The following is a 19,319-nucleotide window of genomic DNA, read 5'->3' on the forward strand; positions in this document are numbered from 1 at the left end:
ACACATTGCCTTCACAGGAAATAAATACATTGCTCCCACACAAAAAAACCTCAAACATATTGCTCCACACATGAAAGAAAAACCTATTTCTCACCACTCCAACCGTTCCTTCTAAAACTGACCTCTCACATTGTATTGCCAACTATTCCTTGTTCTCAGCTATAGGAGGTCCAGCAGCAGCCTCAGAGTGACATGTGGTTTTAGTTACCACTATGCCTATATCCCTGCCAGCCAGCACTGCTCCTGAACACCCACCCCTACACACCAGCTCTATGACTGCAGCACTGCTGGAATGGAGGCTGTTACATACTGTATGACATAGCCAGCCAATAAGAATCAGCCTGATTTGTATTAGCTAATGCTTTCATGCTGAATGCAAAAAAAAACAATACTGATACCCACAGCGCAAAAAACAAGAATTCTGCCCAGGATCACACAAATAGAAATTCACCAAAAGAGTCACAGAACATATCAACAAACAAAAGATATCGGGGGAAATTTGCTAAGAATACGAAATATGACTGCTTTGTAATCCCCAATGTCGTATTCATTCGTATTAGCGGCTGTGAATAGCGCCGCTAATACGAATTTGTATAGGCAGTCTGCACGGATCAGTCAGATCCATGCAGGCTGCTGTGTGTGAAAAAAGGCAAATAAATAAATAAAACGGCGTGTTCCCCCCCGCCCCCCCCCCCCCCCCCCACGGGCATAACCAGCACCAGGTTAAAAGAGCGGGGGCTGGTTCTAAAAAAATCAGAAAACCGGCCAAATAGGGGTTCCCTGTATTTTTTAAAACCAGCCCCAGGCCTCAGGGCTGGGGCTAGTTCCCAAATTACAGAGGATGTTATCTTTGCCGGAGGACCTGGGTAAGTAGGAATTACTTCCACAGGTCCCCCAAAGGATTGCTACGGTGCCGGATCGCCGGACCCGGGATCAGTGGACCCCGGACCCAGGATCACAGGATCACCGGACCCAGGGCTACCTACGGGCTCAAGAAAGGTAAGTATCAGTATGTGTGGGCTTTGGATGTAATAAAGTTTTATGTTTAATGTGTTTTTTTTTTACTATTTCTATTACTGTGGAACTACAAGTGCCAGCGGGCCCCGCTTTAATGCCCCACATGCTGGGACTTGTGGTTCTCCAAGTCCCAGCATGCGGGGGAGGCTTGCTAGGACTCATAGTTTCACAGTTTTAGACAATCGTTTTTAATTCTATTTTTTAAACTTTATCAGCCCGGTGGCCACCGCTCCAGGGCCCCCGGGGACAGCACCAGGCTTCAGCCTGGCCAGGCAAGTCCTGGAGGGGGGCATCCCTTTATTGGGGGCGTCCCCACTGCCCCAGGACCCCTGGCCAGGCTGACCTGTCAGAGGGATGAATGCTTTGGCCAGGCGAACTTGTATAAAAAGTCTCCCCCCCAGCTGTGGCATTACCCTGCTGGCTGGTTGGGCCTGGGGCTGGTTCTTAAAATACGGGGGACCCCTAGTCATTTTGTCCCCCATATTTTGGGAACCAGCCCCGGCCCTGGGGCCTGGGGCTGGTTTTTAAAAATACAGGGAACCCCTATTTGGCCGGTTTTCTGATTTTTTTAAAACCAGCCCCGGCTCTTTCAGCATGGTGCTGGTTACGGCCGTGGGGGGGACCCCACGCGTTTAAAAAAATATACAGTATATATATTTTTCTATTTTTTTTACACACTGCAGCCTGCATGGATCTGATTGATCTGTGCAGGCTGAAGCCAAATACCCCTGGAAAATGAAGTGTATTTTCCAGACGTATTTGGCCGGCAATTAGAGGGCATATCCCGCTAATTGCCGATAATTACCAGCCGTATTGAAAACTAGGAATCACCATTCTTTTGAATGGTGATTCCTATTCATATTCTGACGATGGCGTATACATTCGTATTTGTAAATACAAATACGAATGTGCCATAAATACGAATACACGTATTTTTGGCATAGTAAATGCCAAAAATACGAATACGCTGGAAAAAAAATTTGGTACTTGTGAGTTATCTGGGCTGCCGATTTTTTGATTGTATGCCTTAAGTTAAGGCATACAATCAGATGCGATGCGATGCGATATCGCATCGCATCGCATCGCATGCGATCATCGGATGCGATGACCCGATTTTTCCATAGGAATCAATGTTAAAATGGACTGAGTCCATTTTAACATGGAATTCAATGGGAAAAAGGGGTCCTTTTCATACCCCTACTATCCAAGTGGGCATGGAGTTGGATATAAACCTGTGGCGAGCGTAGCGAGCCACCGAGCCCGAAGCGTGGCGAGCGAAGCGAGCCCCGCGAGGGGACGGTATTCTGTGTCCCCTCGCGGGGCTCGCTACGCTCGCCACGCTTCGGGCTCGGTGGCTCGCTACGCTCGCCACAGGTTTATATCCAACTCCATGCCCACTTGGATAGTAGGGGTATGAAAAGGACCCCTTTTTCCCATTGAATTCCATGTTAAAATGGACTCAGTCCATTTTAACATTGATTCCTATGGAAAAATCGGGTCATCGCATCGCATCGCATCGCATCCGATGGTCGCATGCGATGCGATGCGATGTGCCCGATCCGACCCGATTTAGAAATCGGCAGCCCGGATAACTCACAAGTACCAAAAATTGTATTTTATTATGAAAATACAATTTTTGGGGGCGTAGTTATCTTAGTAAATTTCCCCCATCGTGTCACCCACTGGCGAAAACGTACACAATTAATTATAAAGTCCAAAAAAGTCTTTGGTATAACAAATGTGTTGTGAAGTCCAAGGATCTGGAAACTCAAACAAAGAAAAATACTCAGAAGAATGGCATGATTTAATTTTATATGTTGCACTTACATATGGCGTTTTTAATGCGAATATCAAAACATGCTGGTTTTTCTTATCCTTGTTCTTATAAATACCGTATTCCTAGAAGGGGCTTGATAAAACCAAATATAGTGCAACTATTGTTTTTTTTTTTTATAAAAAGCACACACTTTATTGGAAGCACTCACATTATAAATTGTAATAAAATCATGTATAACCCATGCAGGCAACAGGCTCCAGAAACACAGGGATGGAAAGCATTCAACTAAAGGCAGCCTGTCAGTGTTCTATATTGTTGTATTTTTATTGCTATACTCTTGAAACCTTAATAAAGCTATCCTGATAAAATGCAAAAGTATACAAAATACAGGTATACCGTAAAAAAAAGTAATATATATTATATTATAATTGGTTAGAAATATTGTTCTGTAGTTATATTACTGTATTACTAATTTTTCACCCTGTTACCTGTAACCGATACAGTGCACCCCAGACGTTTGCCTGATCCTGTTTTCATGGTCAGGATGAACAACATACTGTATAAAACTACATATGCATCAAGGGTATCCTATTATACTGTTATTACATATGCAAAGCCTGTGAGTTTGTTGGTGAGTGAGCATTGACCTTGGTTTTTGGTATGTGTGAAAGCAAACTACCCCACCTTCCTCTTTAGCAGCTGAAATCCAGCAAAGTGTCAGCTTGATCGTCAAGGCAGTTTCCCATATGTAAAATGGGTAATATTAAACACTTTTGCAGGACTCAGTGGTCCTGCTTATTTGGCCAGTGTGGGTGGGTTTCTGCTGTTGATTTGGACTAGGTGACCTACCTACTGGTGCAGACGCCAAAGTACCACTGCATTCTGCTTCCTGTTTTGATGGCAGTAGTCTGCCAGAAGAGGGCAGGGTGTGTGATACTTGCTCTTATTGGTCAATTGAAGTGAGAGATCTCACTAATAACCCTTCACACCACATCTATAACCCAGGATATTGCTGGTTTGTTGCTGGGTGGACCTGGGTTGAGGTGCAGTGTGAAAGCTGGGTGGACCTGGGTTGAGGTGCACACATGCAGTGTGAAAGCACCAAACTGAATAACCTGGTCAACCAACCCGGTAATTCAACCCATGTTATAAGAAGGGTTTATCCCTGGTCACCCTATGTATAACAGCTGACCTGGGTCCAGTGTGAAAGGGATGGGCCTGGACCAGTTTAGCAATGTGTATAAAAGTTCCAAAAAAAGATTGAGAAAGGATCTTTTTGAATAAAGCCAGATGGCACCCATGTTACCTTATGCCTGAAAATAAGCTCATCTTATGGAAAAAAAAATATAATAAGATCTGAGGGCAGGTTTAACCCCAGTCAAATTGTAACTGATTAGGAAATATTGTGTAAGTTTGATGGATGGTAGCTAGCCCTTATTATAGTTCCAATTATCTTAAAAACAATTATAATTGCATATTTCACAGGTCTTCAACCTGTGGCCCTCCCAGATGTTGTGGAACTACATGTCCCATAATGCCCTGACTGTTTTGGCATGCTCTTATAGGAAAAAATGTGGCAATGCATGTTGGAACATGTAGTTTCACAACATCTGGAGGGCCACAGGTTGAAGACTCATGGCATATTGTTTCATTCTCTTTGAGGTGTTTAGTAAGAAAAATGGCAGTGGCGGCATCTTAATATTGGATATTTAGTCTCTCAATCATTGTAAAAATGGAGTGACATGCATGTTGGGGAAACCAAAATGTTTGGGAACCAGTGACGTGTATATATACAGTATATATAAATATACACTATGGCGGTGATTCAGGTTGGTTTGCAAAAGCACTTCCTCCTATGAGGACCCCATATTTCTGAAACTCGGACCGGTCCTGGTTTCAAAAATATGGGGGGGGGGCAAATAAACTGGGTGTCTACTGTATTTTGGAACCAGCACCAGTGTCATGTCATGTCACAGCCGGGGATGCTTTATACGTAAGGTCCCCTGGCCATCACATGAGCACTGTGGCTGGTTGGCCCTGGAAGGGGTACCTGGGGAGTGGGGACCCCTCCAAAAAAGGGGTCCCCCAGGCTTAACCGGTCCAAGGCTGAAGCATGGTGCTGTCCCCGACGTCCCAGGGTGGTGAACGCCGGACTGATGTGTGTAAAAAAAAAAAAAAAAGGTGAACTACAACACTCAGCATTGGGGGCATTAATGTGCCCCCTGGGTCTCGTAGGTTACCTGTAAAAAGAATCTGCAAATGTACAGGACACCCAGAAAAGTATATTTTAATTAAGCACACATTTGACACCTTTGTATTCCAGTGCTGTCCAGTCTGTCTCACTGCTCACTGTGAGCTGACAGCGCTACAGTGACCAGCCTGTAATACAGCTGAGAGGGAGTGTCTGAAATTGCAAATTGTAAAATTTGCACCTTATTACATTTGCGATTTTGAAGTTTTCTATGTAAAAACATCTGGATGCGATATAAAATGTGAGATTTTTTTAGACTGGTCGAAACCGGTGCATTTTACTGCAATTCGCATGTTATTACATTCAGCCGTTTTTGATCAAAAAAATCACACGTGTAAAACAATCGCACCCTATTACATCTTGCCCTATACTTATTTTTTCAAAACGTACCTCTCCAAATTGCCAAAGATGCAGTGCTGTAAAATCAATCGTAAAAGTTTCTGAGCCATTTTGTGCAGGTGCAGTAAAGAAATTGTGGTGAACTATACATTATTTGTACATTCATTACTGTCATTTATATATTATTTAAAAGCATCCATCCTATTCCTCTTGTATTTCTTAATGTTCTAGTTCAATGAAGTTGTAATCAGTTGAAAACATTTGACTTACGTCTTTGCTTTAGTTGTCAATACCATTTTCTTTATCTCTTAAGAAAGCTATATTTGTGTCTTGGAGCTAATATAGAAAAGTATTTTTACTTGCCTATGGAATAATTTGCTGCATTTGAAGGTCTCCATGGTTTTTGCCTTTATAGGATTTATTCCTAATTTTCTTACCATTGTTTTCTTACAGAAAAAAATGGAAATCCGCTGAGATTAACTTGAAATACTTCTTTTGAAAAAGTAGTTTTATCTCTCTGTTTTGCATAAAATATGATATGATTTAGCATAGAAGGAGATCACATTTTTAATTGCATATCTGGGGGCAGTAGATTGTAATATAAAACGAAGTTATTTAAAAAAGTTTCTTTTTTGAATTGACCTCTGGTACATTTTCTGCCTCAAAAAAAGCAACTTAGGTCTCTTTTAGCCATTCTCATTTTATTTTCTCATTTTGTGCTATGGAAAGAAGCAATTATTGAAGACATTTGTATAGCACTTGCTGAATTATGTCTGTAAATTGAATTGATTTTAAATGATTGTGTTTTTAAAACCATTGTTCATAAAGTTTGGAAACAGAGACAATTTTTGTAATTTATATGGGGATCAAACAGTGGGGCAGATGTATTAAGCCTTAACAAGAAATAAATGCAAGTGTAATAAGGAGAGATAAACGTCCAGCCAATCACCTGCCAACTACCATGTTACAGGCTGTGTTTGAAAAAAGTCAGTAAGGAGCTGATTGGCTGGACGTTTATCTCTCCTTATCACACTTGAATTTATCTCTTGTTAAGGCTTAATACTGTACATCTGCCCCACGGTTTCAAACATGTATAAAATTAGTAAGAATTCACTCAAAAAACATGAGGCCAGATTCGGTAAAGCAAAATAAATCAAGTAATTTTTTTCTCTAGAACAAACCATGTTGCTATACAAGAGAAGCTAATACATTTATATTGTTTTTCTGCAGGGAAAATACTGGCTCATTTTGAATGAAGCACACAGATTTTATTTTTACAGTTCAATTTAGATTTCCATTTGAACACATCCCGCCTAAATCAAAATCTCGCTGCATATGTTTCTTCTGCCCCACCTGCAGTGCAACATGGTTTTGCCCATTTGTGGGCTTTTTTTTCTGAATAGCTGAATTAGGCCCATACTCCACAAAATACACATTGTATAGGATATTGAAAAGTTCAGGTATGCTAGAGTTTCCAATTTTCTCTTCAAAATCGTGTAAAACTTGAACAAAAACATCACATGACTCTTTCATCTTTGTACTGTATCTTTAATACGGTAGGTGTCTTCTTGGGGTTCCACAGTTGTATTTGGTAATACTAATAAACATTACTTCCAGGAATCACAGAGCGTTCGTCCCATCCATCACACATTAGCATGAGCTGACTGCATCACCGGATCCTTATCCAGTGCAGGGAATTTGAGTTTGATAAATTGCTGCTTAGGAACGGTACCCAAGTACATTAACATAAATTGCCTGAATAATAGGTCTTATCAAATGGTGGTAACCCGTATAAACGATTTGGCTTCCAATTTGATGCTCTGTGGTTTTGTTTGCCTGTTTATATTCTGGTACTAGAGGCAGTTTATTATACTGACTTGATCTTAAAAATGTACAAGTACCACATTGCCCTGAGATCGTTGTCTATTCCTTTTATTTGTCTCTTAGTTCCCACTGCATCAGTAATAAATTAGGCTGTAGGACAGCAACAGCTTAAGCCATATGCCTTCAATTTATCTTTAACTCTCACTTGCTGAGAACACCACCTGGTACTGCCAAGTGTATGCTTTTTTTCCTTTCACTTAGGCTATCAATCTTGAAGCTATCAGAGCTAGTCTGTTAAATTTGTGCTGATTTGAAACAGTATTGTGATATATGTCCTGTGGGCTTTAGGGGCTGCATTGCTCCATTTTTTCCCCCCATTAAAGAGTGCTAAAGGATTTGTACACACAATACTGTTGTTGTTGCTTGAATTTAGTCATATTTATTTTTTTATTGCATCTTAAAAGCATTACATCTATAGACCGATACGGCAGGGGTGCCAAGAATGGTGCATCTAAGAAATATAGGGTGACATTTAATGGGATGCAACTTTTTTGTAAGGTTCTGAAATCGCACAATATTGCATTTCTGAAATTGCATTTAAAAAAAAATCTACTATTTAACGTAGGCTTCAAAGCGTATGGGTCCCCTGTATTTATGAAACCAGCCCCGGACTCTTGGACCGGTCCTGGAACCAAAAATATGGGGGACAAAAAACTGGGGATCACCTATATTTTGGAGCCAGCAGTTGGAGCCCACGGTGTCAGCTGGGGGACATTTTTTAAATAAGGTCCCCCGGCCATACCAAGCTCACCATGACTGGTCAGCCTTGGATGGGGTACCTGGGGGAGTGGGGACCCCCTCAAATAAGGGGTCCCCCGCAGACTTCACCCATCCAGTGCTGAAGCCCGGGCCTGTCCACGGTGTCCCTATGCGGTGAACGCCGGGCTGATTTGTGTAAAATAATAATTTTTAAAAATAGCTTTTTACAGTCAAACTACAAGTGCCAGCAGGCCGCCTCCACATACTGGGACTTTGCAAACCACAAGTTCCAACATGCAGGCATTAATGGGCCCCCTTGGACTTGTAGTTCACCTGTAAAAAGAATGTTGAAATAAAAACACAGAGAAAAGTATAATTTTAATACAAACACTAATTTTACACCAGTATACATACCATTCCTGGCTCCAGTGTGGACTTCCTCTGCACTAATGACAGTGGGTATCCCTGCTGTCATTCTGTTATAGAAGCACTCAGCCCTGATTGTTGACTGAAAGCATCTCCATGGAGCCATCACCGTTTTTTTTTGCAATGAGATGCGCCAGCGCGTGAGATGCATTCACGCCCCATTTCATTTCCGTTCTAAATCTAGAAAAGGTGAGAAATAGCGTTTTTTTTTTTACACCATGGGTCGTATGTGGCCTCCCAAAGATTATGGTCTGGTCAACTCACATTACAAAAGGTCACCTGCTATTGTGTTTACCAAGTGTGTGGGTATATAAATGCATATGCTCCCATAAGCATATATGAATTTATTTAACATAAATACCACACATTAAATAAAAAGGTAGCTTTCATATAGCAGCAAATATATTGGAGTAAAGTGCTGGTGGTGCCAGGGGTCAGTCAAAAACATACCTTTATAACAAAAGATCACCATGTGAATGAACCCGCTCCAGCAGATGGGATCCATATCTGCCCCTCAGCTGCTATTATTGACGATGTTATAGAGGTGAGTGGTTCATACCAACCTCACACCGTGCACGCCATCACCATAGAAACAAATTCACGAATAAAGCAACTGGAATAAAAAAAACATAAGAGAAGATACAATGTGTACAGTATACACACTTGTAACATTAGTACTAATCAAATACAGGGGAAGTAGAGAATGAAGCTAATTGAAAATATTAAATACTTATTATCTAAAAAGATATGACATTTGTTCATTGAGTCCCTTTGGTGATATATTTGGTTGGCAGATCCACCTAGCTTCACACTGCTAAAGTTTAAGTGGGCGATTACCGCCAGTAGTGCAAGTGTGGCTGTACAGGGTGGTAAGGCGTACCGCAATAACATATCATGCCGGTATCCATACCGCCATAACAAATGACCCAGACTTCCTTTTAATGTATGATTGCTATCTCCTGTGGTTTCTTATTCGTAAATGGAAAGTCCAGATGCAGAGCATTGTGTCCCTCTTCGGAGAGTCATGTTGGGAGGTAAGGGACAGTCCCCTTAAAGCTGGACTGTTCTGCTTCGATCTTGAAACCCTTAACATTACATTCTGCCTTCCCAGTGTTGAAGGTTGCTGAGTGAGGCGCATCCTCTTACTAGCATGGTTATTGTAATGAGATAGAGTGGTGGTAAGGATGCATTTTTGCTATGTGCTAAGGATGCATAATTGCTAAGGATGCATAATTGCTTTGTGAAGGGATGCATGCTATAACTGGTGCCTGTCCTTGTGTTTCCTTCCTATGTCCCTATAGATTGTAAGCTTGCAGCAGGGCCCTCCTACCTCCAAGTCTGTCTGTTGTTACCCAGTTTGTTTTATCACTGTCTACAATTGTAAAGCACAACAGGATCTGCTGCGCTATATAAGAAACTGTAAATAAATAAATCAGTTATATCTCTTTATCACAAGAGGATAGAAATGTCTCTCATACTATTACTCATACTATTCATGTACTGCTTTCATATTCTTATTTGACTGCTGTCAAAGATTTAGCAGGATCAGAAAGTATTGTATTGATACTATCAGTACTATTAGGTACACAGTGGAGACTCAGTATATTAGAAGCAGGTATAATTTTAAGGTTTATGGGTATATAAGATTACAATTTCAAATGGTACCTGAGTCTCCCAGATGTGTGTGATTATTATATATTGCACACCTATCAATCATGCTCCCCATTACAGCCTGTTGTAATGAAGCCATAGGGTGGTATGCAATTACCCATGATCATTGATTGAGGGTTATTGTTTCGCCAGCGGGCTATTCAGTTACCAATGGATTATCAGGGATTATTGAATAGCTAGAATGCAAAACATATCCTTGAAAACATTTTTTTTTTGTGATTTTTTTTTCTCTTACAAAAACACACAGGTTTAAGTGACCTTGTGTGTTTTTCAGTAGAAAGTTTTTTGTTTTTTTTCGGCAGGCCAAAATAAGAAATACAGGAGAAACCTCCACAAATGTCTATTTTCCGCCCCCGATGTTTATTCTCCTTTAATTTAATTCCCATCATAATCTGTTGGCCAAGAAATATTATCCCCCCATCCAGCATCTAGGTGACCTCATATGTCTGATGGGTCCTTAATATTAAGTTTGAATCCGTGGCTCCGAACCCCAAAAAAGCTGTTGAAAGCCAGTCACCCAAGGGCAGAAAACAAGTGAGAAACTAATGTGTTAGTGAAATAATAAGTAAAAAACTAAAGTTAAAAGGTGTAACACAAGGGAAAAAATGCTATAAAGTATAATATTAGTAAACAAATATAAATAGTGCTAAATAAATGTTATGGCGTGCCACCCCAAGAAAACCCATCCTCACCAACCCAAGGGGAGAAGATGTGCCCCATATTCATCCCTAAAACTGACGAATTGTATACATTTGTAGATCTTATCTTCATTGTGCCTTCAGTTTCAGTATACTGTCTGTGAATACCAGAGACTAAACTGGTCAAAGCAGTTCAGAACAGGTGTCATGGTGCTACTCCAAGTTTAAGGAGTCCCAACCTTCAGGTGTACTATCTACACAATACTGAGAATATGGGGAAAGGAATCTTGGATTCTCCACCCTAATTACACACATATCAAGAGGTGCTGTCATGCTGAGGCGTATAGTTCTACAAAGAAAGAAAAATACAGTGCTAATGCACACTCAAGGGCACAGCATGGGTTGGCCTTGTACTGTAAATGATTTCTCCTTTAAGAAATTGTCTGAATTTTCCCCGCATCTGTCACAACTCCTAAACTCAGATTTCATGATGTCCCATCAGTATATGAATGTTCAATGACAAATACCAGTTATTGATTATTTAAATTGTGATAGATCAAATATATTGTGGCATGCAAACTTCTACTGTATCACACTTTTAGAGTACATTTAATATAAATTTACATGTCTTTCTCTACAGATACAGAACGTCTTTACACAGTGGTGTTTAAAGAAATCTGTGACCGATTTGGGAAAAAGTACACATGGGATGTAAAATCATTAGTCATGGGGAAAAAGGCATTACCAGCAGCCCAAATTATCTGCGATGTTCTAGACCTTCCTCTTACTGCTGAAGAGTTACTGATTGAAAGTCAAATTAAGCAGGAAAAGTTATTTCCAACTGCATCTTTAATGCCAGGTAGGATTATTAGTTTCCTGTTATTTATGTCATGAATTGTAACATGTATTATTGCGAGAGGAGTGTTGTGTTTCATCATGTGGTTTTTAAAGCAGTGACCAAGAAGAATATTGTGTAAGATGTGTAAAATGTCCTCCTAAATCTTTGCTGGAGTCAGGCTAAACAGCCCCTTTTGGCACGCCAGGTCCTGGGAGGGTCTGTTAGTACTGTGCATCTTTTTTGCAGAAAATGTGACTTTTTCACAACAGCACAAGGAGATTCATTTGATTTGCAACACTTGTAAATCTGTGCTTGACTGAGACTCTGAATATGCATACATATTGTTATGATTCCATTACTCCCAACATATGTAATCTTAAAAATGGGACACTCGTGTGAGTACTCAAAAAGAGGGTGTTGCCTCTCAGATGATGCATCCTCAGGCCACGCCCCCATTTTCCGCCCTTCTGCAATGCTGAATAGACGCTGTGCGCATGCGCATAGCATCTATTCCCTTCAGGCTGGGGGTGAGTCCCAACTGCCCCCGCCACAGGACACTGGTGGCCTCGGGTGGAGGGTGGGACCATCCCAAAATACCGGGACAGTCCTACGAAAATCAGGACAGTTCTTTCAGGACAGTATGTGATTCAGCAGCTTTGACTTTTTCATGCAATGTTCTGTTGTTTATATACAGACTCAGTGGCACACAGATATACAGTGTTAAATATCAAAGTACAGTAATCAGAATAGTCTCCTAGTGAGCCGTAGTCGAATTGTATAGTAAGTAAGCTGCATTTTTAGCAAAAATTATAATGTTACTCGATGCTTGCAGAGTTGTAAGGTCAGGTCACCTGTTGTCTTACTTGTGCAAGGTATTTTGTAATTACTTTTCAAGATCTGTTTAGTTTCATTTGAACAACTGGCATACTTAGAGATTATTAGACGAAGGTGTGTAGCAACTGCGCTGGGTTTGCAGTTAAGATGGCCGCTGCGGGATTTGCCCTGGGTATACTACCGGATACCCTATACAAAAGTATGCGTACAAAAAAGAAGAAAGGTGTGGGTATATCCTGCGCTGGCCTTCACTGCTTAATGCTAGTGGGTGTGCAAAAAGAAGGGATTATTGACACAATATATTTAATAAATAAAATTATTTATTTTTATTTTTATAAAAGATCAAAAGGAATATAAGGTAAAAGAGTATATACGTTATAATACAAATGGTTGGCTGGGTTGTCCTAATACCGGTATACAACAAAACTTTGACAAACTCACACAAAACATATACTGTACTGCCCCTCAGTGGGCGTTTCTAGTACTTTAGGATAAAAAGTCTCAATGGGTAATCCGGAGAGAGTTTTGCACAGTCACTTGGTTTTAAGCAACAAATTTGCTTACCAGGAGATGGTATTGGCGTTTGCGTGTGGGGGTTCCAGGGATACGATCCTTGTCTGCCGGCAGACTTTTAACCTCCTGTCGTAGCAGCGGTCTGTGCGGCTTGCTGAGTAGATCCCAGAGCAATCGATCCCTCCCTACTCAGCAAGCCGCACAGACCGCTGCTACGACAGGAGGTTAAAAGTCTGCCGGCAGACAAGGATCGTATCCCTGGAACCCCCACACGCAAACGCCAATACCATCTCCTGGTAAGCAAATTTGTTGCTTAAAACCAAGTGACTGTGCAAAACTCTCTCCGGATTACCCATTGAGACTTTTTATCCTAAAGTACTAGAAACGCCCACTGAGGGGCAGTACAGTATATGTTTTGTGTGAGTTTGTCAAAGTTTTGTTGTATACCGGTATTAGGACAACCCAGCCAACCATTTGTATTATAACGTATATACTCTTTTACCTTATATTCCTTTTGATCTTTTATAAAAATAAAAATAAATAATTTTATTTATTAAATATATTGTGTCAATCATCCCTTCTTTTTGCACACCCACTAGCATTAAGCAGTGAAGGCCAGCGCAGGATATACCCACACCTTTCTTCTTTTTAATAGTCCAAATGATATCTATATCCCCACACCACACCAAATAATAAACAGATTATCTTTATAAGGGCCTTAGTAGACCAGGCTTGCATCGAACCTGCCTTCCTACATGTGGCGACCTTTTAATTATGAACATGTTGGCATAGCATAAACCTCATCCCCATGGCCTTTACCATAACTTGAAGATAAATTGTTTCCTTTAATTTTGATGATCTCTGTTTATCTATATATTAATTCAGATTATATTGGGCATTTGCTAATAATACAAGTATCTTGGGCATAATAGTGCTCTGGGCATTGGAGAACACTAATGCCCTCTATGTTGGTGGGAGTAAATACTGCCTCCTAGCAGTGGCACACTGTAAGAAAAGACTTAGCTGTAAGGACTCTAAGGAGATTCCAGACTAGACTGTGAGGCCGTGTCTGTGAGCGGTGAGGATCACAGCAACACCAATACTCACTAACTCTGTTTTCTCTCCCATTGGTTGATTGCTGCATGAAGTGCTAGGCTTCACCTATAGCAGCCACATTCGAAGGAGCAAGTTAGGCCCGCTCCAACCCCAATGCCCCCAGGTGTTATGTAGGACAACGCATCAACCGAAACTGGGAGATGGACAAATGGATAACTGACTGCTAATGTTATAATAAGTAAACCCTACATAAGTCAGAAACACCAGGGAATTGAGTGGAAGGACATGTGAGCAATGCTCCACTGAATTCCCAGGAATGCAACAATGGAAAAAGTTGTTATGCAAATAAGTAATTCCTCACACCCTCACTTGTAACTACAGGAATACAGCAGGATGTAAACACAGTGTGCCCTGGCATAAATGCAACAATGCATACAGATCACAGTCTTCCAGACTTCTAAAATACTTACCTCTTTTTCCTCATCCAACAATGGTCATCATCAGACATCAGTGACTACATCCTTCTGCTGCTGCCGATTCCACCTCCTACCGGTTCCATTCCAGCCACAACTCCACTCGAGCAATCCCGAGTACAAAGACTCTTACAGTTACAACGGTTTCCTCACTCGGGCATTCCCGAGTCCAAAGACTCTTACAGTTACTACTCTTTCCTATTTCTTACAGTTTAAGATTCATTCACAGTAATCCTCATTGTCTAACTACTGTAAAATAAATATAACCATTCATTTTATTCCTGTTTTCTCCATCATTGGTCATTCCTTTGGGCTCTGGACTTTGCACCCACACCTGAGGTTATCCACTTATGTGGAAAAAGCTCATAAGGGAGCCTAGCTTCAAATTTCCCACAACAAATACCTCAGGTGTGACATTAATATTTTATATTGCAACTATCAAGAGTGGTACAATTGGCAGCAAATTTTGGTCCTAAAGCTGGAAGTCAGGTTAGGTCGAGTCTGCTTTAGGGTGTTTCAAGGCATACAGCTTGGCACCAAAAGGGCATAGTGATGTGATGCAGGATGGGGAGCAGCCGAATAATGTACATAGGTGTTTCCTGACCCCTCAATTCGCCCCTTCCTTTTTTTTTATCCTGAAATAAACAGGTTAAAATGTTTCCTATTGCAGTATACTGTCAGTGTCACTATAAAAGTATTCCCCCAGAGACATGTTCATCACATCAGACTAATTTATCCCTTCTCATAAATGATGCAAAGAACAATTGATTTATGTTCAAAAAGCAAGGAATCTGCAATGTAATGCATATTTAGAATAGGCACTGGAGCCCATTGCACAATCTGCAGAAGTTACAAACTATAGTGTTACTCAAAGGTTCCTAAACACAGTTCTCAAGGCATCTAGCAGTCCATGTGGCAGTATCTATTCTCTAGGGCAGTATTAGCCACTGCAGCTCTCAAAACAAGCTATACCTTTCTCCAAGACCTTATATATTTTTTTTAGTAAGCAGATCACATTTCCTATTCTTGCAATGGGAATGTGATCTGCCCAAATTCTCATTCGTATTCTCACTTTTCCAAAACGTAGGCATGAAGTCCCATATGCAAATATCCATGAAGTTTTTTTTTTTAAGTATGGAACAGGCTCAAGTACATAAATGACTATAATCCTTAGTGTAAATTCTAGCACCCGCCATCTTTGAAAACCCATGCAGTCCCTGTTCCCTGCCTGTGGTGTCGCTGTATGCTGTGGTGTTTCTAGCACGGGTCTGGTTTACATATCAGTGCTGATATACAGACCACACTGCTAGAGGCACTACAGCAGACAGCGACACCCCAGGCAGCGAAGAGGAACTGCATGGGTTTTCAAAGATGGCGGGTGTTAGAATGAACACTAATCCTACTGTTTTATCTAGTTATATAAAGGTAGAATCAATGATATACTGTAGTAAGAACCTGGATGCCACTTAAAATAGCTTGATCCAAAATCAGGTAGGTTAATGTGCTAAATAATTTTTGTGTCATTATTTTACTAATTTTCTGAACTGGATAAGCATTGGACTGAATGGAATACATACGAATGTTATGCAAACCTTAAAAACACTTAATGACGGAATATAAAATAATGAAGATATTGAATGAAACCAGATTCTGCAAATCTAGAACATGTAAGATAAAAAAAAAACATACTCTTGTATGTATCACTATATAGCCTCACATTTTGAGAATATACTATAATAACCGAAATATATCAATTGCTATAATTTGAGCAAACATTAAACTAAAATATGATTTAAAAAACAGTGATTTGTGTTTGCATTTGCATTAGAATGATTCAGTACTTATGTAATATCTGGGCTCCCGTTTTTCTTATGAGACCGCGTCCCCTCGCGGGGCTCACCACGCTTCGGGCATGGTGGCTCGCTGCGCTCGCCACACTATATAAAATCAACTCCATGCGTAGTTGGATAGTAGGGGTATGAAAAAATGGGGTGCATTTAACATGGGAGCCCAGATAATACATAAGTACCAATGATTCTACTTTACAATATCTTTTAATCAATGAAATGAACAAGTTGACATGTACATGACTAATATCTAGTTTGGATTAACTGTTAACTAAACTATTTTCTGTGCTGTATGATTTCTTTCCAGTGTACAGTGGGGGAAATAACTTATTCATAAACACCAGAATTGTGGCAGCACAGAAAAATACTCATGCATTTTGTTTTTCAAATTGAACAGTTATTATTTATATTGACAGGAAACCGCTCAATCTCCAAAACTGGTATTGTAAGAAAAAGTGCCAAAAGCAATGGAGTGTCAAAATACTTTATATCTAAACCGAATTTAGCTAAATAAGTTATTGTACAAAGGTCAACAGAGCATAAAACAGCTTCTAAAGTTGAATGCTCAGGAATTACTCTTTCTTTTCATTATTTTACCCTAGACGTTAAGTCTAAGCACACCATGTAGGTGTCTCATTGTTGAGTAATTATTGTTGTAAAGAATGGAATTAAATGAATCTATTTTGATTGCGTTCTGTATTGCTACACCCACTGGATCCCACCCTTCTTCTCCATCATTTGAACAGTTTAACAATGTATTCATAAATTGTCATGTCATGGATTATTTAATATACAAGCAGAGCTTTTGCTACACTAGAGGGATTTGTAATAAATACTGGATGTCCGATGGGTTTCTGCAATTCATACTGGGCAAAATATTAAAGGTGCCCATATACACTGCCTTAGCAGCTTGCGTTGCGATGAGTTATGGGCTTGATCGCATTGCGTGTGATGCGATCCGTGGGCAGTAAAAAAATAAGTGCAGCACATACTTTTTGTACTTTATGATTCCCGCGGGAGCACGCATCGTATTGCACAGTGCTATCGCACCGTGTATGGGGGCCTTAAGCCCCGCATTGCATACTGGTAATAAGTTAAGGTCCATTGTATTTAATTATGGCTTCTTGAAATCTACATAGATCATAAAGTTAACTTGCAATATAAAGTGACACCAGCATAAAAATTGTACTTTATATTCAGGAAGTATCTCTGACTGGGTATTTCTGCAGTAGGGAAAACTCATCAATGCATTCATGGGGGCTTGGAACAGTCACTCCCTTTCTATTAATCTCATACAATATGGGCCTTATTTTAGTTCACTCTTAGAGGCAAATTCCTTCTTTGCTGGACAAAACCATGTGCACTGCAGGTGGGGCAAATGTAACATGTGCAGAGAGAATTAGATTTGGGTAGGTTTTTTCTTCAAAGTGAGATCTCTATTGCAGTGTAAAAATAAAGCAGTCAGTATTTTCCCTGCACAGAAACAAAATAACTCACCAAATCTAAATCTATCTGCACCTGTTACATCTGCCCCCCTGCAGTGCACATGGCTTTGTCCAGCTAAGAAGGAATTTGCCTCTAAGAGTGAACTAGAATTAGGCCCTATGTACTTACAATATGTTTGCTGGATATCATGTTTGTAGAGAGCACATTAACAGCAGCAATTCTTAGATGGCTAATGAGGCAATTTTTATTATCATGTACTTGAAGAAGCTGATAATTGGCTTTATAGAGAATTTGTATAAGTACAATTCTACCAATGTAATAAAACAAACAAAAAGTGCACCTGTAATATAGAAAGTCTTGATATTATCTCCCAACAGTCCCGATTACCGCGGAAATGTCCTGGTTTTTGGGGGCATTCCTGCTTCCCTCCCGCTGCCAGCAGTGTCCCGCCGTGAGGGGGGGCTGTTGGGAGTCCCCCCCATCGGCTGCTGTGCAGCAGTGAATAAACACTGTGTGCACGCACAGCATCTCATTCCTGCAGCCAGGCGGCTGGGGGCATGGCTAGAGGCTCACAGAGTGGCATCCCCGGGAGCCGCAAGTATAGACCATGCCCCCTTTAATTAGACCACACCTCCGAAATTTTCGGGGCACCGCAGGTGCATCCCTCTTTCCCTCCTTCACCTCTATTCAAGTTGGGAGGTATGATATCTCCTCATTCACCTTACTGTAATGTATTTGTATGCAGGATATTTAGATAAACGACTGTTTTTACTCAATCCACAATATCTGTTTACACAGGGAAGCTGGATTTGTTTGGCAAAGATTTTATTGAAGGGTTATAATACTGTTACAGTAAATTATGGGAATACACCCAGTGATGGATTTTACATATGTGCTGCAGGACTGTAAAATGTACAGTAAAATCTGCCACCCCACCTAGTATCAGGGATATCTGAAGTCTGGCTTCACTGTGACTGGTAGGGATTTTCTTTTGGAAGTCCTGTCTGACAGTCATCAACATGACAGACATTCCTATTGGGAGGGTTTTTTTCTTCCTCCGGGACTGCCAGTCCTGGCTGTGTTAAGCAAAGAGCTGGCTTCTTGTAGGAAGTCACTCCCTTCCTTTCGCGCAGCCCTTGAGGATTTCTATGGCTGCAACCGTTCAACCATTGTACAGGTGCCAAGACCTGGCAGTCTGGTGAGGAAAATGCTGCAGGGACCCATCAGCATGGCCAGTGGCAACCCCCTCCTACACCCAGGTAGGAGCGGTTGCTGCATGTGACTGCATCACTCTAAAGTAAACATCGGCCTTATACAGTTAAAAAAGACAGTAAAAGCAGTTTTCTAATACACCAGGTTTTTTTTTTTTTGTCATGTAGTACAAGAAGGGAAATGTGGGTGAGAGTATGATGAAAAAAAGGAAAGACAGAGGAAGGGTAGGTCCAGGACAGGTCATACATCAATATAAAACTACTGTAGTTGTGCTATTAGCTGCTTTCAGTTTGAAGGCTTCCTTAGATTGTAATGAACAGCCAAGGTTTCCAGGTCTTATTAAATGACTATCAGTCACAGTACTGTATATACTGTAGTTGTCCCAGTTTTTTTTTTTT

At 40.7% G+C, this 19,319-nt stretch overlaps 1 protein-coding gene across 1 annotated transcript in view; it reads left to right on the plus strand.

Moving 5' to 3' along the window:
- PUDP (pseudouridine 5'-phosphatase) overlaps positions 1–19,319 on the plus strand; it is a 247,647-nt gene that overhangs the window by 93,867 nt on the left and 134,461 nt on the right. The window contains exon 2 of the mRNA XM_083171017.1: positions 11,343–11,561. Coding sequence (XP_083027143.1) covers positions 11,343–11,561 — 219 coding nt within the window. The remainder of the gene's footprint in view (positions 1–11,342; positions 11,562–19,319) is intronic.

The sequence above is a fragment of the Crinia signifera genome, chromosome 2 (genome assembly GCF_055691185.1).
Source record: "Crinia signifera chromosome 2, ASM5569118v1, whole genome shotgun sequence".
NCBI lineage: Eukaryota > Metazoa > Chordata > Amphibia > Anura > Myobatrachidae > Crinia > Crinia signifera.